This window comes from Accipiter gentilis, chromosome 10 (assembly GCF_929443795.1).
Source record: "Accipiter gentilis chromosome 10, bAccGen1.1, whole genome shotgun sequence".
Classification (NCBI taxonomy): domain Eukaryota; kingdom Metazoa; phylum Chordata; class Aves; order Accipitriformes; family Accipitridae; genus Astur; species Astur gentilis.
In genome coordinates, this window is record NC_064889.1 from 28,769,185 (window position 1) to 28,789,015 (window position 19,831).

At 37.0% G+C, this 19,831-nt stretch overlaps 1 protein-coding gene across 3 annotated transcripts in view; it reads right to left on the reverse strand.

Moving 5' to 3' along the window:
* MYH10 (myosin heavy chain 10) overlaps window positions 1–19,831 on the reverse strand; it is a 104,632-nt gene that overhangs the window by 23,752 nt on the left and 61,049 nt on the right. For 2 of the 3 annotated variants that reach the window (XM_049811391.1, XM_049811390.1), the window contains 11 exons: window positions 16,048–16,111; window positions 14,269–14,367; window positions 13,163–13,306; window positions 12,769–12,864; window positions 9,214–9,332; window positions 8,615–8,767; window positions 8,052–8,225; window positions 6,094–6,267; window positions 4,226–4,340; window positions 437–630; window positions 44–165 (listed from right to left, as the gene is read on the reverse strand). In XM_049811391.1, coding sequence (XP_049667348.1) covers window positions 44–165; window positions 437–630; window positions 4,226–4,340; window positions 6,094–6,267; window positions 8,052–8,225; window positions 8,615–8,767; window positions 9,214–9,332; window positions 12,769–12,864; window positions 13,163–13,306; window positions 14,269–14,367; window positions 16,048–16,111 — 1,454 coding nt within the window. Of the gene's footprint in view, window positions 1–43; window positions 166–436; window positions 631–3,102; window positions 3,166–4,225; window positions 4,341–6,093; window positions 6,268–8,051; window positions 8,226–8,614; window positions 8,768–9,213; window positions 9,333–12,768; window positions 12,865–13,162; window positions 13,307–14,268; window positions 14,368–16,047; window positions 16,112–19,831 lie in introns of all 3 variants that reach the window. The other variant, XM_049811392.1, reaches the window with a different exon arrangement.

The window sequence follows — 19,831 nt, forward strand, 5'->3', positions numbered from 1 at the left end:
AACTTTATATCATAAAAACTCAAAAGACTGTTCCTGCTGTTACCTCTGCCTAAATTCCTGGAACACTATCCTGTTTGGAAATCCTTGTCGACAAATCCTTATTCCTTCCAAAACACCGTTGCAACGAAGCTGATCTAGAACTAGATGTGGATCCAGTTTTCCAGCCTGGACAAACAAAACAAGCATGATTTTTAGTCTTTTAATTTGTATTAATAAAAAGCTGTAATTTAAGCTTTTCAGGCTACCCTCTACAAAGTCAACTGTCTAAATAAAGGGATGTGGGGGGAATACTGAGAAGATATGTGATCAGTGTGAAAACTTTGTGAAACCTAGCTTCTGATTTCAAAAGGAAGACATCAACAGCATGCATAAGTTAAAATGCATGTAAAGGCTCTAATAAAGAGAAAGAATTAGAGGAGTAGTCTGTAGTACCTACCCTCTTTTCATGATTTGGAATGATGCAGCGAACAAAATTGGGATTAGTGTTTCGGAGCGTTGCCATCAGCTTGGTGAGAGATTCTTTGTACAGCTGGCCAACAGTACGAAACATGCCCTTCTTGGTCTTGTACGCAGAGCCAAAAGCTGTCTCTGTTATTCCAGTGACCTGATCCAGACCCACAATACGATCCACTGGGAAGGACAAGAGAAAATAATTAAGTGGATTTTAATATTTGTTAGGTATAAAGATGGGCAGAAAGAGGAGCAATAGTGCAGCAGCAGAAGCTTTGCGGAACAAATGACAGAAGATGCCATCAGTAGGCAAGGCAGTCAGCAAGTACTAGGGATGCTGTGCAGAAGCAGTGGAACCAAAAGCCACAAACTTATACAGCAGAATAGTGTAGCTTTAGTAGGTACAGACTAAAATATCCAGCTCTTTGCTTGCAGTTCTACATGACCAATAAAGCCATTTTCTTTAAGTCAACTTTCAAGAGAGAGAAAGCTGCCTGGAAATTGGCAATTATTTGAATTCTTACAATGCAAAATATTTCTGGGTTGAACATTTGGAATTGGACATCTGTGCATATTTGCTTAAAATGAAGAGTCACTTACGGTAATTATATAGATTAAATCTGAGTTTTGTTGAGTATTCAAAAGTGTTTTGAAAGCATAACTATTTACAGAAGTGTTGGAAATAGTGTTATTTCTGTGACAAGGCGGGGGGCGGGGGGAGTATCTGCCAGACTTCTGCTAGTCTGCTATTTTGAAGAATTCTTCCAAGTTTGATATACAACTGCAAAGACCTCCCTAGCCAAAAGACAAGTTTCAAAACAGGAAAACTGCACACCAAAACACTTCGAAGCTGCCATAAAGCATCAGAATAGAGATTTTTTTTTTCTTTGATTTTTTTTTTTTTTAACAATTTAGGTAAGGATCTCTATGGTTTCTTCAGAAGCACAAATTAGAAATCTGACTGCCATCATTAAAACCTTTAGGCCAAAACCATGAACATGATTCCATGTGCGCATCAACAATTACTTACATAGCTCACAAAAAAGTTAAACAGGTGGCTTAACACCTTAATAATTATAGTCAGCACTTCTTAGTGCTGAGCAAATACACAACATATATTGGTTCTCCATGAAATCCAAGCTGGCCAGCCAGAAAGAAGCAACTGTATGTAGGCTACAACTTAAATTTCGTGAAGTTATCCTCAAATTCATTCAAACCAAAGCAAAGGGAATTATGCTGTGCTACCAGAATTAGTTTTGTATATGACAAATAAGTGATGATATTTTATTCCATACTCATACTCAACTGGTTTTCAAAGGTCTATAAGAAAAAGGAAAATTAAAAGCAGAAAAATACAGGGCAACAAGTTTGAATAATCACTTGTAAGTCTTGCATGTAGCATAGAGCAGAGCCCAGATTCTCCACACATTTCTGAACACAAAAATCTAGGCACCTTATTAAAGTTAGAAGAATAAGTAGGTGGTAAGTACACAAGATCATATCCCGAATATGTACTTTGAAGCAGAATTCAGTTCTAAACCAGAAATGGGGTAGAGATTACTGGGGATCAGTCTTACAGAGGATGAACATAACGGCTTGTAAGTATTAGAAACATGCACCCACCAGACACCACTAACGACTGGACACCATTCAGCTTTTGTTTGGCCACGTACTTTTTAAAATTTTGTAAATATATCTGATAAATGTGCATCTTTTGTTTTGCTCCCCTCTGTCCTCCAACTATTAAATGATTATTTCTATTTCAAAGAGGATTATTAAATTTCCCCTCTAAGTTAAGAGCAGCCATTGAACAGCATAGCATGACTGGACAACCATCCATTGGCTAAAGCCTCTGAACTGAAGCCCTCTAGCAATTACTTTAGGAAACACCACTAGCTTCCTCAACTATGTAATGCATCATGAGTATTGGAAGATAAACCCAAGTAAAGATCGCCAGTCTGAAGGCACAACCTTCACATATACATATTTCTAAACTTGGGGAGAGGAATACAAGAAGGATGGGGAAGAGGTTGGATAAAATATCTAAAGCGTCTTCAAAGACATTCCAAGTGGATTTGTTGATTTCTCAATACCTCAGAAAACGTGTGCAGCTTCTACAAAGGGAAATACTAAAATTAAGAGGTTTTTAAATAAAAGAACAATTCCAACAAGTCTGGAAGAAGTTTATTTCACTTACTACCCACACTACAACTGCAGCACTTATTCTGATACTTCAATACATTCTTCAGCTCTCCTCACAAAAAATACATCCACGTTCTAACATATTCCAGAGTTTCGTCAATGTTGGACTGCAGAAAGAAGCTTGATAGTGTTACAAAGCTTATGCATCCTCTCAAATGCTTGGAGCTACCAGAATTATCACTTAAGAAGCAATTCTGCATCTCAACATGGAACTAGGAAGCAACAAACCTTTTTATCTGCAATGCTTAAATTGCAATGCATAAAATACAGATGCTATATGTATGCAGCAGCAACTGAATAGGTATGCACTCAGAGACCATTTGCCTTGTGGAGGTATACCTAAGTTTAGCATGAAATGAAGAGTTCATGCAAGCCTACGAGCAAAAATGGTTTTCCTGTAGATACAACAACCCTGCCTTTAGTAGGTCTACTGTTTTTATATCCATTCACCTGGTGGATCATGAAGACCAGTAATATTGTCATAGAAACAGGCTCTCTGAATATTCTGAATCTCTAAGGCAGAGAAACAGCAAAAACAAAGACAGAAGAGCAGATACACAAGACACTTCAGTTAGTATACAAAACAGGTTTATCAATTGCAAACAGATTAACTGTGCTACAAAAGCAATTAGGCCACAACATATTCCATGCACATTTCAATTATCTGTGGAAGCAGGTTTTGAATATTTGGACCAAAACACTTTTGCTTCTGTGCGTGTACTCAAAAGGAAAGGAGCAGATCCCCAACCAAAAAGTTCTTTATATATTATTCAAAGCTGCTCTCTGTAGCTGAACCAAGTAAGATGGAAACTCATGATTAACCTACAGCATCATCTATACCACAAGTTTAATTCCCTTCTCAAATAAGAAACTACAGGATTTTAATACTGTGACATGTAAATATACTCTAATTAATATACTGTGATGTTAAAGACTAGAATAGAAAAGTCCCTGCTAAGTATTTATTTGGCTATTTCTCCTTCTTGGACTATTTTGGTAAAAGTGTTGATAAATACTTTAAGCTGATGTGCAAGTAAACTAGCTAAACAACAGTGTACAGTTAAAATAAGAATACATTCCATTTGATTTTAATATGCAATATCTAAGTATAGTATGGCTGTTAATTAATTTTATTTTAGGAGAAGCAGATTTCCAGGATATCACCCACCACTACACATGAAACAACTGTGCTGGCGCTCACGTAAGACAACATTTTATAAACAGCAAGAACCACTACAGCTGTTTACATTCAAGACTCCACTGCAGCAAGTCCAACTAAAAGTTTTGGACAAGATTCCACATGAAATTTGACACAGGGTAACAAGTAATAAGTGAGTATCAGTTCAAATAATGAACATGAGAAGCAGCTACTCAGAAATGGTACATGTGCAAGGGACCATAGGTGCAACCCACCTCCCTTGTTGTATTTTTGGCACTGAACAATAGAGAAAATGCTGTAGATATTTACAATATAGAGGTAGAGGGTGAGGAGGAAACAGGCACAAAAAACCCAAACTCATCCAGCAAGGCAAAAATCACTAACAACTTGTGCGCTCAGAGCATGATCTCTTACCATCCTTCCAAAGCTCTGCAACAAATTTGTCAGAAGACTGGTGCAAGAGTGTAGCCACATTGTCATTCAGGGGGTCCATATTTTTCATCAACCACTCATCTGCCTTGTAGTCTACCTGTAGAGCAGCCAAGTTGCACATGATCAGACGGACTACCAGCTTTAGTTTTAAATTTACCAGCATTAAAAAAAAAGCTTTCAGAATACTATAATGACATTTTCCTCCTATTCTCTTCTTGATGCTTGCTTGCTATGATTAGTTGTGCCTCCTTAGAACAGTTCAAAGTACCACAAAAAGTTATTATTCTTTTGAAAGAGTAAATGGGAGTTTTCTTAAAAATTTAGCAATCTGTCTGTTTGCTTACTAATACCTGGTATACATTTTCAGCCTCATGCTACTGCCAAAATAAGGCTTCACTGTTCACTGTGAAGATGTAAAAACAACTCTAGTATAGATCCTAATTACTTTAAATTACTAGAGAGTCAATTAAGGATATGCTGCAGCATGAATTTTTTAAATTTCACTACAGCAGATAAACACTTTTCTATAAAGAAAACAAAACTCATATCTTGACAGAACCAATTCTGTGGTTTGCAATTAAGCTGTATCTCAGCGCTTGAACACTCAATGCTCACACGGGTTTCATCCCAACCCAAAAGAGCACCCTAAAATTCCACAAGTCCAACAAGACCTCTGTATAGACTAGCATGTTTTTGCTTCAACCAAACCAAGAGTTTGCTATTTTTAAGTAACAGCTTTGGAAGGAAAGCCACATATAAATGTTTCCAGCATCCAAAACCAAATCAATCATTATGTTTGTACTTCTTGAAGGAAAAGTTATTTTACAAATTATTACAGTTTTGAAGGAATATACATTCTGATCAAAAATTGAAAAATGTCTTCTGTCAGAGGAAGATATGCAATGCCAATCAGTATTGCAGAAATGCCACTCAGTCTGGCAGAAGTAAACCTTTGTTCAGAACAATTACTTCCTAGTAGTCAGGCAGTAAGCTGGTTTACTTCATTTTGATTACCTAAAAGTAACCCACTATTAACTGCTTAACAGTGATGATTTCATTACTTCCAAGTAACTGTTTTAAACATTGATACAATAAAATGTATAATTTCTTTATTTCACTTTTTGCTACAGTTATCTAGTTGGCACCACTGACATCAACAAATAGGTAACAACAAGCCACTAGTGCTTTAAATGAAAATTAAAGGATAGCTCTTAATCATTCACACAACCTGTTTCTTCTAAATATCAGGGCAAAAACTGGTACTAGGATTAAGTTTTAACTATTTATGAAACTAATTACATAGCATGGCCCTATAGAATAGACCTGGTGATCATGAAGGATCCACAAAATACAAGAATTGCAGTTATTTCATGGACCTGTTCACAACGCACTGGAGCTCTGTCCTCCTCAGTGGGAGACTAAAGATTGGACTAACAGTAAAATTAAAAAGGTATCAGCTTACCTATAAAAGGGGATATACAGAAAGTCTTATGTGAACTGAGGAGATGCAAGTGAAGATGGTACTGACAACAGCCCTACTTCAAGCACAACTATCAGCTTGGAAACATAGATATTCAGAAGAGATACATTTCAATAAAGTCCTGAAAAAACCCTCAGCTGTAAGACCTGACAACAAAATTAAAGGAAACTGAAATATTTGCTTAATTTAATTTATATTTTTCTGTTCTATCATTTGGTAACAAGAGTTCCATCAGAGCCCTCCTGAATATGTTCAAGAAAATTAAACAAGGCCACCATCCTGCACAAGTATTTCTAAATTTGGTAGCTATGCAGCACAGTACTTTCACAAAACCAACATTGCTAACCAAGTATTTAACATTTAACCTTACCTTCCCAGCATAGTGAATAATGCAGAAGTCTGCTTTGTCCTTTAGTTGTCTTGGCTTTTGGAACTTGGAGTGTGTTCCTTGCTCTTGGACCAATTTTTCCACAAATGTCTTGTCAGTAGCTTTAGGGAACCAGCATTCTTCATCCAGTAATGCCAACACACCAGGAGGATTTGCCTGAAATTTAGTTGGATTTAATCTGTGTTAATATTTAATATATATCTTTTTTAAATTTTAATATTTAAAACACACCATTGAATGCCAAAATAAGAAGTTGTCTAAACTGATTCACATTTGATTTAAACTGAAACGAGCTGTGGGGGAGTCCAGTCCAATGAAGGACATTGACTGGTTTAAACAAATTCATTCCAATGTATATGGAGCCAGACATAACTGACCTGATCTAGTGCTGACTAGAGCCTTGCTTTGAGCAGAGACTGGAATAGATGACCTCCAGAGTTACCTTCCAAACTTTTCTGTGACGTGTATGTACACAGCAGCTCATCTGCATTTCCACAGTAGTTAATGTCATGCTTTTAATGTCATGCTTTAATGTGGGCTAAACTCAAGACAATTATTCCTTCCAGCCACTTGATACTACTGTGGCAGCCACAGAGCTTGCCAAGCCCTGTGTTGATATCCAGTAGCAGCATCCAAAGAGATTCAGCAGGCTTAACTTGAGCAGCCAGCATAATTTTATATACTCTCTCTCTTTCCATATAATTTAAGCACTCCATTCTTAAAATGAAGCAGGGAACAACCAATGTCTGTATTTTACAGCTGTAGAATTGTTTGACAGGATCATTTTCCTCAGAGAGGACAGACTGATGTACACAGAAAAGCAATGGGGAAAAAATAAAGGTTTATAATGATTTATACTTAAGTTTCTAGTGAATATAAAGTTCATACATTTGAAGAGAGATGTTTCTAGGTGCATACTACATGGCATCACATTTACAGATTAATTATGAAGGTACTGACATTTGCTTTTTAAAAAAATTAAAAAAAAAAAATCAAGTAACTTGATGCATTTTAGGATATTCACCTAAACATCTGCATACTGAAAGCATCCACACTTACCTCCTGAGGCTTTTTGGCAGAGACTTTACCTTCCAAGGAGGCAGAACTTTCTGAAGTTCCATACACAAAGTGCAAACCTTTGATAACTGAAACAAGATTTCCCTTTTCCTACTCTAAAGAAAAACAAGAACATAGCTCATGGGCTTTTCTGCTCTTCAGGATGCATAGCATCACTGCCAGCTTAAGTGTATTTTAAAATACATGCACAGAAGCGTAGAGAGTAGTAACTGCAATGCCCCAGGTTTAATTTAAAAGGTCATAAAATAATTTTGACAGCATAGCTCAGAGGTGTGAAGAACAATAACTTTCAGGAATGATGATCTTTGTTCTCCGCCAACTGGTCCTCCTGCTCTTTGAAGCCCTCTTCAGCTTCTATATATTGAGCACCCAGAAGAATATGTTAAAAAGCACAGTGATTAAAGCCACATTTAAGACACTGTTTTCTTATTTGCAAGGCAGATTTATGGGGAAAACACTACCCTAAAGAAATTTCAGGAATTTTGCTATTGATCTCAAATGAAAAAAGTTTACCATAAGTCCTGAAAAGCTGTCTAACTGAGCCACCACTCTAAAGCTCCTGTAACAATGGCATTGTTTAATATGAAAATGACAGCATTAAAGACTTCATTAGTACTAGGGAAAAAAGTACAGTAGCTTCGTATCTTTAGCTCAGTATTATACCCTAACATCAGGGCAAAATCCCATAAGGATAAATCCTTTTACTAATACATGGTATTTTAGACTTCAGCATTCAAGTTCATTCAGCTTTTGTGACAGCTCCGCAAGAAACGTCTATACAGTCTTACAATTTTCAGGCACTAAAAGACAAACTCAGAAGTCTAACGTTTTCTCCTTTGAGCATTATTAATGCACAAACTTACAGGTCTTTCAATTAAGTCAATGCAAGGCTGCAGATCCAGTCCAAAGTCAATGAAATTCCACTCTATACCCTCTCGTTGGTACTCCTCTTGCTCCAGGATAAACATTGTGTGGTTAAATAACTGCTGAAGCTTCTCATTGGTGTAGTTAATGCAGAGTTGCTCAAAAGAGTTCAACTACAAGAACAACATTAGTAAGCAAGAATAATTCAGTGACAGGATTTATCACATATCTGGAAGTCAAAAATTTGACCTTATAAGGAAATTCTCCAAAACTCTGCCATATTCAAATATAATTGAAAGAAAAATCAGAAAACTCATTATACAAATCTCTAATGCTCCCCATTACATATACTTAAACTAACATATAGTAGGAAAAACCATCACACACAAAAACTACTTAGACTAAAGCATGACTTTTTGACACTATAATTTAGGGTTGTCAAAGCATCTACAACAACCCTCCTGCAGCCTTGGAATATACGTGCATTAAGTGGCTCTACAGTTAGTCCAGAACGCACATTAGCAGGGAAAAGAAACAACAGATTAGCAGTGATTTGAAGTACCTCGAAGATTTCAAATCCAGCAATATCCAGAATTCCAATAAAAGACGCTCCTTGTCGTTTGGTCCTGTCCAAAGCTTTATTAATGCGGTGAACAAGCCAGCGGAAGAGGCGTTCATAGGTGGCCTTTGCCAAAGCTTCCACTGCAAAATCTGCCTGAAAATCCAAACAGGTAAAATTACTTACCCTGGAGAAGTCATCAAAAGAATACAGGCACGGATGTTATCACAAATAACTATGTAACAGAAGAAGTTTAATGGAGTTAATACCACTGAGGAATGAAAACAAGCAGTAGAAACAGTATGTAGTTTGACTGATATTTTTTAAAAAAATTTTTCTTAAACTGTTCCATACAAAACCAAAAGCTCTCTGCATGTTTGATACACACAACAACATTAAAGAATGAAACCAGCAGAAGGTCAAGGAAAGGGAAAAGTTTCTTCTATTCTACCATTTATTTTTACCATATAAGAACATTTAATAAAGACAGAAAGCTTAAGTAAAGTCAGTGGCAGTACACACTTAATCCCAATTTTCTTTATTAAGAGTTAATCAGGATGAGGTACAGTTTTTCACTTCATCTTTAAAGCAGCAAAACTTACTTGTTCTTTGGTCTGGGCTTTCTGAACGTAGTCTCTGCCAACTTTGATGCGTGGTGTCAGTATGGCCCGGGTGAACTCCATCACATTCATTCCCAGTAGATGGCAGAGTTTCTGTGCGACTGGAGATCAAAGTCAGAAATGGCAGCACTTAAATCCTCCACCCTCCACAGCAGCTAGCAACATCAGTGAAACAAGCTACTGACAAAGGCTGTTACGTGCCAGCTTAAAAATTGAACGGCCATTCGAAATAGCTGTTAGGGAGATGCACTTCTGTCCTGTGAACAGATCTACCCTATCACACAGCCTGCATCTCCAGGGCCTACATCTCAAAGGCTGATGAAAGTCTCTACAGAAGTACACCACTAAATTTCCTTAGAGGAATGCAAAAAACCACTAGACCTCATGAAACTGCAGGGAAGTCATGTAACAGTCTATAGCCCACACACAAGCATTCCTTCTGTTACTTTAAAAGGGAACACTCATTTTCTCACCTCCAGAAAAAAAGCACAGTATGAGGATATCACACATCAACTCCATCATACTAAAGGTTGCTTAAAAACTGTTTCAATTTAGGCACGTATGCTAGTGTAATGCTTCTATTACAGACTATATCAAAATACATTGTTTAAATTTTAAAAATGGGTTTGTAATATTTTATATAGAAAAATAACACAGAGCAGAGCACCTTTCTTTAAACACCATGAACTCTCCTGGTGTCATGTTCATTATTTGAAATAATGCATTACCCACACCTTTGTTACCTATTCTTTTTCTAAATAAATTTTCCAGTAGGTTAGGTGTTTATGATTCCATACTTCTAAAAATGAAAGTGACACTAAAGGTATTTTTAGGTCCGGGTAAATGTTGCCCTTTAGCAGGAAGCCGTCCACACTATCCAGTACATACTTTAACACCCTATCTTCGTAATCTGACAGCTTGCTGTTTTACCGTCAAAGTGAAAAAAGCTATTTTTACAAATCAGAATTAGAGAATAGATTTTAACACCAGTATATAACAGCTTCCTTTGCCCCCTTTTTTTTTCCTCCTGGTATTAAACAGTAGTACTTGCTCTTAAATGTTGAGATTCTCTGTCTGGCTATATATTCATTAGCAGGGTTCATGAATCAACACACAACTTAAGCAGTGGAATTAGGGTAGCGTCACAAATTGAGCACTTCTTTCACTTTAGCTATATACAGGAGCATTTCTGTGCTTTCAGTATAAAAATATACACCAGCACATCAGATGAAACTTACAACCTTAGGTGTCAAGTAGCAAGTGCTGTCAGGATCTTTAAAAAAGCAAGAACAACTTGAAAACATTAAGTAGCCATGAGCATAAGCTTGGTACTGTGGCATAATGGATACCATATAAAGGATATTAACGATTTTTAAGGAAGGAGGTGTTTTTCCCTCCACATCCAGTACTGCAAACACTACACCCAGCTCCTTTTTCGTGAACCTGTGACATGGAATTTATTGTCCCTGCCTTTCCAGTTTGTAATAAACCATAGCTTAGGTAAAAATAGTAACAATAAACCATAGCAGAGGTAACAGTAAAAAAAATCACATCCAATTCAGACACTGAAGGAAACTGTAGTCAGCATTTCAGAGGTTTGACTGAAGGAAACAAAAACTTTTCAAGTCAAAGTTCTATCACTTCTAAGGGTAGGACTGGTTTACACTATTTCAGCTTGATTTACCTTGCACTTTAAAAAAAAAAGTAATTCATCTTGTTTGTTTATAACTGAGGAGGTCCATTTAAAAGGTGCAATTGTAGAAAGCCCTGACTATCCTGATGTGGTTTATTACTATCAGGTTTTGGATATAAAATTCTGAATTATTATAAAAGCAAAGATACTGAAAAGCTTGTATTATAGTTGAAGCATGAACTTTATGAGGTTGCTTATGACCCTCTGCCCTTTCAGCAGAAAAGCTTCTTCCAAATCTGGTAAGCATTAAATGGTTCTCTAAAAACAGCTTCTCCCTCTTCATCCATGAAGGCTATATGGCTTTCTTGCCATCTCTTGTATCTATACTTGAAACTGGTATTTGTTTATGTATGTTTATTATCTATAGGGTAGAATTTGCTTTCCATATTCTTTGAATAGGTTCACATCTCCAGTACCCAAACAAATTCCTTCCCATCTATGGAGGCACTAACCTGACCCATTTCAGACCCATGCCTCTAAATAAGAGGAATCACTATCAAGACACTTGTTTCTCTGGAGTATGCGAGGGAAACCCATTACAGTGAGATGTGACAATACAGATGACAAGAAGGGAGAGACCGGTTTCACGCAGCGTCTTCAGAAAGTTACAATAACAAAGACCACATAACCAACTAAGGTAATTTTTAAATACAAGAGAACAGAAGCATGCTTTAACTATGATCAGAGCTTTTCAGCATCTTTGCTTTATAATTCAGAATTTTCTATCCAGTGTTAAAATATCCAATAGTATCAACATATTTATATCCAATATTGTAATTCAGAATTTATGTCCAAAAATAATGGTAATACAACAAAAGTCAAGATAGTCAGGAAGTAAGAAGCATCTGTATCTTTCCACATCCCCCCTTTAAATGGACAATGACTTAGCCAAGCCATCTAAGCTGGCACTAAAAGCCCCAAAAACTAATCCCACCCAACCTTTTTTCCTCACTGCAAAACTCAGTGCCGACTGCCAGCCAAATACACAGTCAATGACTATTGACCTTTAATCCATACCTGCTTGCCTGGAACACTTTTGGGTAGTAGGCCACCACCCTGAGAAATTGGAAAAATTTTGGACATTGCAAGCAACCTACATGCACAGCAATTGAGGACAGCTACAAAACGAAACACAGACTAGAATTTGAGTTGTGCATGTGGAGCAGGTCCTGCGAATGATAGTTCTTACTGCTCTTCTCCCTGATGTCAACTCTGCAACTTTCATGAGAGCATTTAAAAGGCTGGCACTGAAGTACTAAATTAAAAAGCCGCTATTTGCTTCAGCAGCTATCTTTTCTTTATAAGAAATATACTCCTCGAAATGCTGATCGCATTGCAGGTACTAACTGATAAATTCTTAGTCTCACTGCCACGCCACTTCAGAAATCAGGTTTTTCTAAATACAGCATTCTTATGTTCAGCCATTTCACTATGGAAGTTGTGCTTGGCTCCAGGGCTCTTATCATTGGCAAGAAAACTGCTGTCAAGAACCAAAGAAAACAAACTGATTTAAGCACACACTTTTTCCTAGTACTTAAGTCTTTGTAGATGGCAATAAACAAGACTACAACTGAAATACTTGTTCAAAGTTTAGAAGCAATGCAAACAGCATATATTCTGTTGATGGATACTTAAATTTGTCTGCATTACAAGAATGGAAGGGAAGAGTTTTAATAATTGCCCATTGGCTACTACTGCAACATTCATGGCCTCTTTTTGGCACAGAATGCTATCAAGGAAGCTCAGAAGATCACTCTGTACTTTTAAAGATATGCACTAAACAAACGTCAGGAAGAAAACTACAGCGCAAGTTAAAGGAAGCCATACAAACATGATCAACTTACCAGTATTCTCTGGCATAGAAGCTTGATCGGTATTTCTCTCCTTCTTAAAGGAAATATTTCCAAATTGTAGCACTGAAGATACCACTTTCAGCATTGCTGCGTTAACAAAAAACATATGCAACAGTTGAATTCAAGAGGGCTCAGCTTAAATTTTTCTTCTGTTACTTGTGTCACTTTCCTTCCAAATTCAAAGTATGAGTTCAGAAAGGAAATAAAGTTTGTACTGTACTTTTTGGGCAAATGGCTTTAATTCAACTCTAGCTCATGTTAAGCAAACATTTGCTGCAGGCTGTCAAGACACTGAAGCAACATTAAATTTATGACATTAAATTAGCAAGTGTGTGTGCAAGAGAAAAAAGTACACTTTAAAGATCCAAAAGGCTCAATAACTTACACAAGATCTCATCGTGTGAAAATCCCATGATATGCATGGCTTCCATAGTCTCCTGAAAGTTATCCTTGTCTTGTTGCCCAGGAATGGGGATGTACCCATTAGATAAAAATCTGTAATTGTTAAATCCTTCAAGCAGCAAGTCAGCTGTATTGGGGGGAAGGGGAAAAGAGAAAAATAAGCTAAAGAAATGCTGTTCACACCCACCTGTACTCTCTTCTCACTAAATGCACAAACTATGCTTCACAAAATCAGTTTCTCAAATATGGCTACAAGCCATTATACCAGCTTCAGAAACTCTAAAAATATGAGTGTACCTTAGAAGCCGAAGCCAGATTCCCAGAATCCCTATCCGTAGCAACCTACATTAGCTCTTTAATGCATTAAGCCTGTAAACAGAACATTACCCAACTCGGATCCAGCATAATCTCAAATCCTTATTTGCAATATCCTAAAAGAAGTATCTCTATTGAAAGGTAACAGACACAGACAGAAATGGTGTTAGGTATTGATGATGACCACATCAAGAATGCTAAACACCAGTTTATCTAATACAGGAGGAAAAAGACTGGATCAGTTCTCTGAAGTCTGTACCTTCATATAGTTTCACTTATCACAACCTAACAGAAATTCCCAGCTACCAAGGGGACAAGGGGAAAAAAAAAAATTCTTTTTAAAAAAAAGATAACCAACATAGTGCTGCAATGGCTGAAGAAAGCCTCAGGGTTTCATTACATTTTGGTAAAATTGCTGCTTTTCTACCCAGTTTGAAGGCATGGTCTAGAAGAGATATGGCTGTCACTGCTGACCAGGTTTGTCATTTATCAGCTGGGAGCACTGCAGTTTCAATCCAGTGACTCCCAGCCAGAGACTGTCCAAACTGGACTTTGTCATGTAGGAGCCATTTGCGTGAAATGCAATGGTTGCTTGACAGCATACATGATAAGACACAGAAGTTATTTCAAAACAAAGCCACCTGGCTTTTCATTCTTCTTTTAAAACTTACTGTTTCAAGACCAATCAATAGTTCAAACGTGACTGTGTTAATACTGAAATAACAAACACAGCATGCAGAAGCAATAGGTTTACAAATGAGATTCTCAACTTACACTTCAGGTGTTCTCCTGCTCCAGCTAGTAGCTGATAGAAGATATGAAATGTCCGCTCATCTTTAGCCTGACGAACAGCACGAGACTTTTCCAACAAGTCTGATTATAACTAGTTAAGGATGTTCTACAATTTTTGTTTAAAAATGTCCAATGCAAACAAAACTTTCAAAGCAGGCTACATAATGACTTTAAGACCAAATGGAATTTTTAATGGTAATAATAGGACTATGTCCAATACAAACTTTCAGTAACTTTAAATAAGAGATTTCAAATTCAGACTGGTAGAAGCCCACATTTAATTTCAAACTCATTTCTTGGATGTTGACTGCATTTCCCTGCTACATGCAGCTGACAATTGTCTGTAATGGATCAGCTGAGGTTTAAGTGAGAGGGGGAGCTGGCCATTCTTTTTCAATCACTACTTCTATTAAGGTTCTTGCTGACCTCTTAATACCAAAAACCCAGCAGCTCCTGAACTCAAAAGTACTTTATCATCTGAAGTACATTTGTCATTTCTTTCAAGCATTACATTTTTACATACAATCTGCACTGCCTTTAAACAGCTCCCAAATTCAACTTGTGCAGCAGAGAGTGTCTGATAGGCTGCCATAAGCTGTAATGTTATTTAAGTTTTTATTTCTTGATATTCCATATATTAAAACAAATATGGGACATGGATTTGAAATGGCACAGATTACAAGCAAGGATGAGTTCTTGTGAAGAAGAAAAAATTCCCTAAGTATTAAGTCCTCTTGTTTTCACAAAGCTCTAGGCAAAACAATTCACCCGAACTTTCATAGAAGCGAAAACTGCCTTCATTCCTGTGCTGTATAAAAATATCATTTATCATTAAAGCATATTTTGCATAACTGTAGATCTTTCCCAGCCTTATTGGGAAATTAAATTTTGTGACAGTTCCAAACACTCAATGCACTTAAAATTAAGCAGTTTAACTCATAGCAATAGAATGAAAGCTTAACTTCAGCATTGTTTATGATTAATACTCACATGATATTGTTTACCAAGACTTCCAATTTCATAATTTTATGAACACCCTATTGCTATTCCCCCAGAAAACAGGCTAAACAAACTAAAAAAAACCCCAAACATTACACACACATTATTTTTAGTATAAAGAAAACAACTTTAGAGAGGGGCTTTCAGTGCAAGTATTTTTACACGTTCTTACACAATCATAAATAAAAAACGAACCTTAAAGCTAAAACTGAATTAGGCTTCAGTATTAATTGCTAATAGGTCTTGCATTACTGAGCCTACACTGGTATCTAAAAGACCTAAGAAAACAGAAGGTGTCCCAGCACTTCCAGCTCTATCACTTTATAACGAGCATCACCTCCTTCCAGGCAGAGAGCTGCTTCTGCAGTGCTGATGAATGCAAAAGCAAGCTTTTGGCACAACACAGTAGCTCAACTTCTGATTAGGAAGGGTTGTTGGTTTGTTTTTTTTCCTAGAAATGTTCATAAAGCAAGCACACTTTAAATGGTTTCCTTATTTAACATACCCTGTCTTTAAGACTAGTCTGAAAACCCAGCAGATTTCAAAGTGCGAAATTTTAGAGTATCTGATTTCTAAGCAGGAGGAAGTACACTGACTTTGTGGTATTTGATCAGCTATTTTGAAACAAAGGAAGAGATGGACGTTGTCAATGGAATGTAGAAATGTGGTAACCTTTTACTGCATTCCAATGAATTCTAGGATTAAAAGCAAAACAATCGGGGAAACTTGCATTTTACAATGATGTGGCATGAAGTAGGATACATGTCTCAATGTTGGCCCCAACGATATAACCAGTAACATCAAAGTTAATCCTAATGAACTTGCCCTGTGAAGAAAAAGAGATTTTTTTTTGGTAATTACTAATTTTTTATTAATACAACAATGCTGTCTATATAAAAACATAATCCTACTTCCCTTCATGTAACAAGCATTTCACACAAATTCAAATGAAATCTTCTCTCTTCAATGTGCTCAGCCATCATTTCAATGGAATATGTTATACTGCACATGCACACTTTCTAAAGATTAAAGAACTAGTATTCTAGATATGTTTGTAATCCATACTTACAAAAAACTTTTCTGAAAGTGAAGCTCAATTTCTCGCACTGACAAACCATGCTGTCTAAGGTTGATAGCAACACTAAGATTTTAAGTGCATATATTTCTATAGCAAGCTTATTGGTGCCTAAAGGTGCTTTATCTGCAGCAATCCTGAATCTCAGTGTACTGCCCAGCCCAGCCTATCACACTTCTACTTCTGTTTCCAAAACCAGGATGGCTATCTGCATGGCCTCTCTTTTCTAGCAGTTGGTAAAGAAAGGACTAAGAAAGAAAACATACCCATTCCTTCCATGTACATCTCCTTTTCTCCAAAGGACCAAATCAAGAGCACACCTCCCACATGTAGAGCAGCTCTTGCAAAGAAAGTGGTTGCAAGTGGATATATTATACCAGTTTTAAGCCACATCAGTTCCCCAATCTGATTTGTCACTTGGCTAGGAACATTCCCAACAGGACAACAGGCTCTGGCTTCGAGTTGGACCACTTCTAACAGCACCATTACTGTATTTCAAGTTTGTGCTCATGAAACTGTTAGGTATTCCCCTGATTGCAAACATGTAAAGAAACCAGTGGGAACACCCCATGACTACACTGGGCTCTCCATTTTCATTTCGTCCAGTGTCTACAGTCCTCTATTCACATATACAAACAGGTTTTGGAGTTCAGGGAACATCACAGCAGTTTTCTAACAACTGTCTAAATGCTGCTTTTGACAGTACATACACAAAGCCACCTACTAATATCTTCTGTCCAGGCCTTCTGAAAGCACTTTTACAATCAGTATCCAAATCCTCACTTACCTCAAGTCTGACTGATTAGTGCTATTATTATGTTAAAGTGAATTCCTGTTTGGCAGATCCATTCAGCTCAGGGACTGTACTATTAAATATTCTACTCTCTAAGCTTGTAGAATATATGTATTCTAGCAATGACCTGACCTAGTAAGCATATGCTGGGGAGTATATTGCCATGCTGCAGACTTATGCTGGAACAAGTCACTGCAATCATTTGAGCTATTGCAACTTCTTACCCGAATATCCTACCCTTCTCAACTTCCCTGATAAAGCCCATTCATGTGAAGAAGATTTGTGTGCAAAAGAGTGATCAGGTTTCTGCCCCCAACCACACCAGTGAATCCTGAGAAAGGTACAACCTACCTACCAGCCTTATCTTAGTCTCAGAGCAAAGCAACTGTTCTGTGACTGTGGTTGTACAACTTCAACTCAAAGTGATTTCTCCAAGTTTCAAGAAAAATGGTGGAATACTGTAAGTTAGCTTCAATGGTCACTTCCCACTGCTTAATCTGCAGTTTAGCTGGAAAGCCAGTGGCACCAAAATGACCACGCCAAGGAACAAGGCTTATTTTCAAACATGCCCTGTCAGGGACCAGCATCCAAACTCAGATTGCTGAGTATGAAGAAACAGAACACTCTGAAGCTCAGCTTATAACTGAAGCATTATACTTTTTTATCAGTAACTAGTCCAGAAATCTATATTTAAATGTCACAAAGAATGAACTGACATTTTACTGAAGTTCAGCCAACAGACTAGATACAATGCATGTGTCAGCACTAGCATGTCAAGAATGGCAGCTGACAACTTTTTACCCAGAACACGTACCACAGAGCCTCCTTAGAATGACATGGCTTGAATTTGCCATTTTACATGTGAAAACAAACATGAAGTATTACATAAGGTCTAGTCAGTGCCTTTTTCTGATATAATTCAGAATCGCTTTACTCTGTTTCATCCTTAAAAGTTATGTAATTTCTGCTGTCAAGTTACCAGTTCCATGAACAAAAATAATTGAGAGGAAATGCAGTCATTAAACGAGCTGACACATCAGAAGAGGGGACCCACACACTCTAGGATTCAAAGTTCAGTCATCACTGAAGTCTATACTAGAGAGGTGACTTACCTAGTTCATCTTCTTGAAAGCAAAATATTAATACATCCTTTTAGCTAGCACTGGCAAATCTTGCTATGAAATCTTTAATGTATCAGTTAGAGACTGTAGTGGTGGTCATCTCACAACTGAATTCCGTTTACACTATCATTATAGCTCTAAGTACATGACTTTGTAAAAACCACATCAGAAGGAAGCATTTAGCTCTGCAATATGAACCCAGCAAGCCCACTCTCCTATCTACTGCAAGCTATAGACTTTACTTCCTGAAACATAAAAGAACACTGCCTTTGGTAGAAGAAAAAAGAAAAAAAATATGATTTGACACTAGCCTCATTTCAGTCCTACCTGGTATAACAGGCTGGCACCCTCATGCTGCATGGCAAAGACTGTCAAGCCTATATGGGCTGAACAACAGCACTGCTCACTTTGTGGGAGGATATATATTTTTTAAGTCAGGTTTTAAAATGGTTGTTACTAAAAATTATTTTTTCTGCATGAGATGACACCATCTGGAGTGCATTATACTTGCTCCTTTATAAAAATAGAGCTGGAGCCATCTGAGTGATTATGTTCATGATGGCAACGCAGACTTCAATATAATACAAACCAGATGCTAACATCTTTTAGGAAAAAAGTATCCTCATTAAATTAGTACAATCTTTGATGGATTCAAGACGCATAACAAAGTAGAATTATTGCGCAGTGAAACCTGTTGATATTATAAATCCTACGCCCAACACATATAAGCATCAAGCAATACTGTAAATAATGTAGCTATAAAATTATCAAAGTTGAATTTCTACAGTACTCTGGTCTCCCTTCTTGATTGAAAAGGCTATTTAAAGGATTTAGTCATACAGTTTTCCAGAGTCCTTATCACTAGAGCCGAGTTCATATATTATAAATCCAAGCAACTGTTGAAACATCGAGGCAGCCAAGAAATCTTTCATTTGTTCTGTAAATTTTAGTTTCATTCTCACAAGAAAAAAGATTTAATACCTCCTATACAGTTTTAAAGTTGTATTAAAACCATCTTTCCCCTGAAATAGGGGATGGCTTTTTTTTCCACCTTCAAAGGAAAGGAAGTTTTAAGAAGTGGTAAATAGCTATTCACCCCAAGTTCCATCACTGTTCTTAAAACAATGTAACACATCAAAAGTGGTTATCTGTCACCAAAACAGTATATGAATAGAAGGCACTGACCCAACAAAAACATCAGCCAGCTACAAGAGTGCCCAACACCTTGAATAAGTCATACTGTCTTTTTGACTTTCTTTCAGTAAACCAGTCAGACAGAAGGGCATGGGAATTTAGAGAGATTTTTATATGCAAGTTTTGTGCTTTTTAAAAAAAATTGAGGATGTTCTCTCTAAACCAATGAATTGGTAAAGTCATAGCTATTGACAAGGCAGCTACATATTTAGCCAAATTCTATGTTGTTGCCATATTCCTTCATACTTTATAGTAGTTCACCAGTAATTTGTGCATGCAAGTCACAGTTTAATCTCTACGGCGTAGTTATATTTGTTACACTATGAGCACTACTGTCAATTCAAAGGTGGCTGAAGTTAGAAA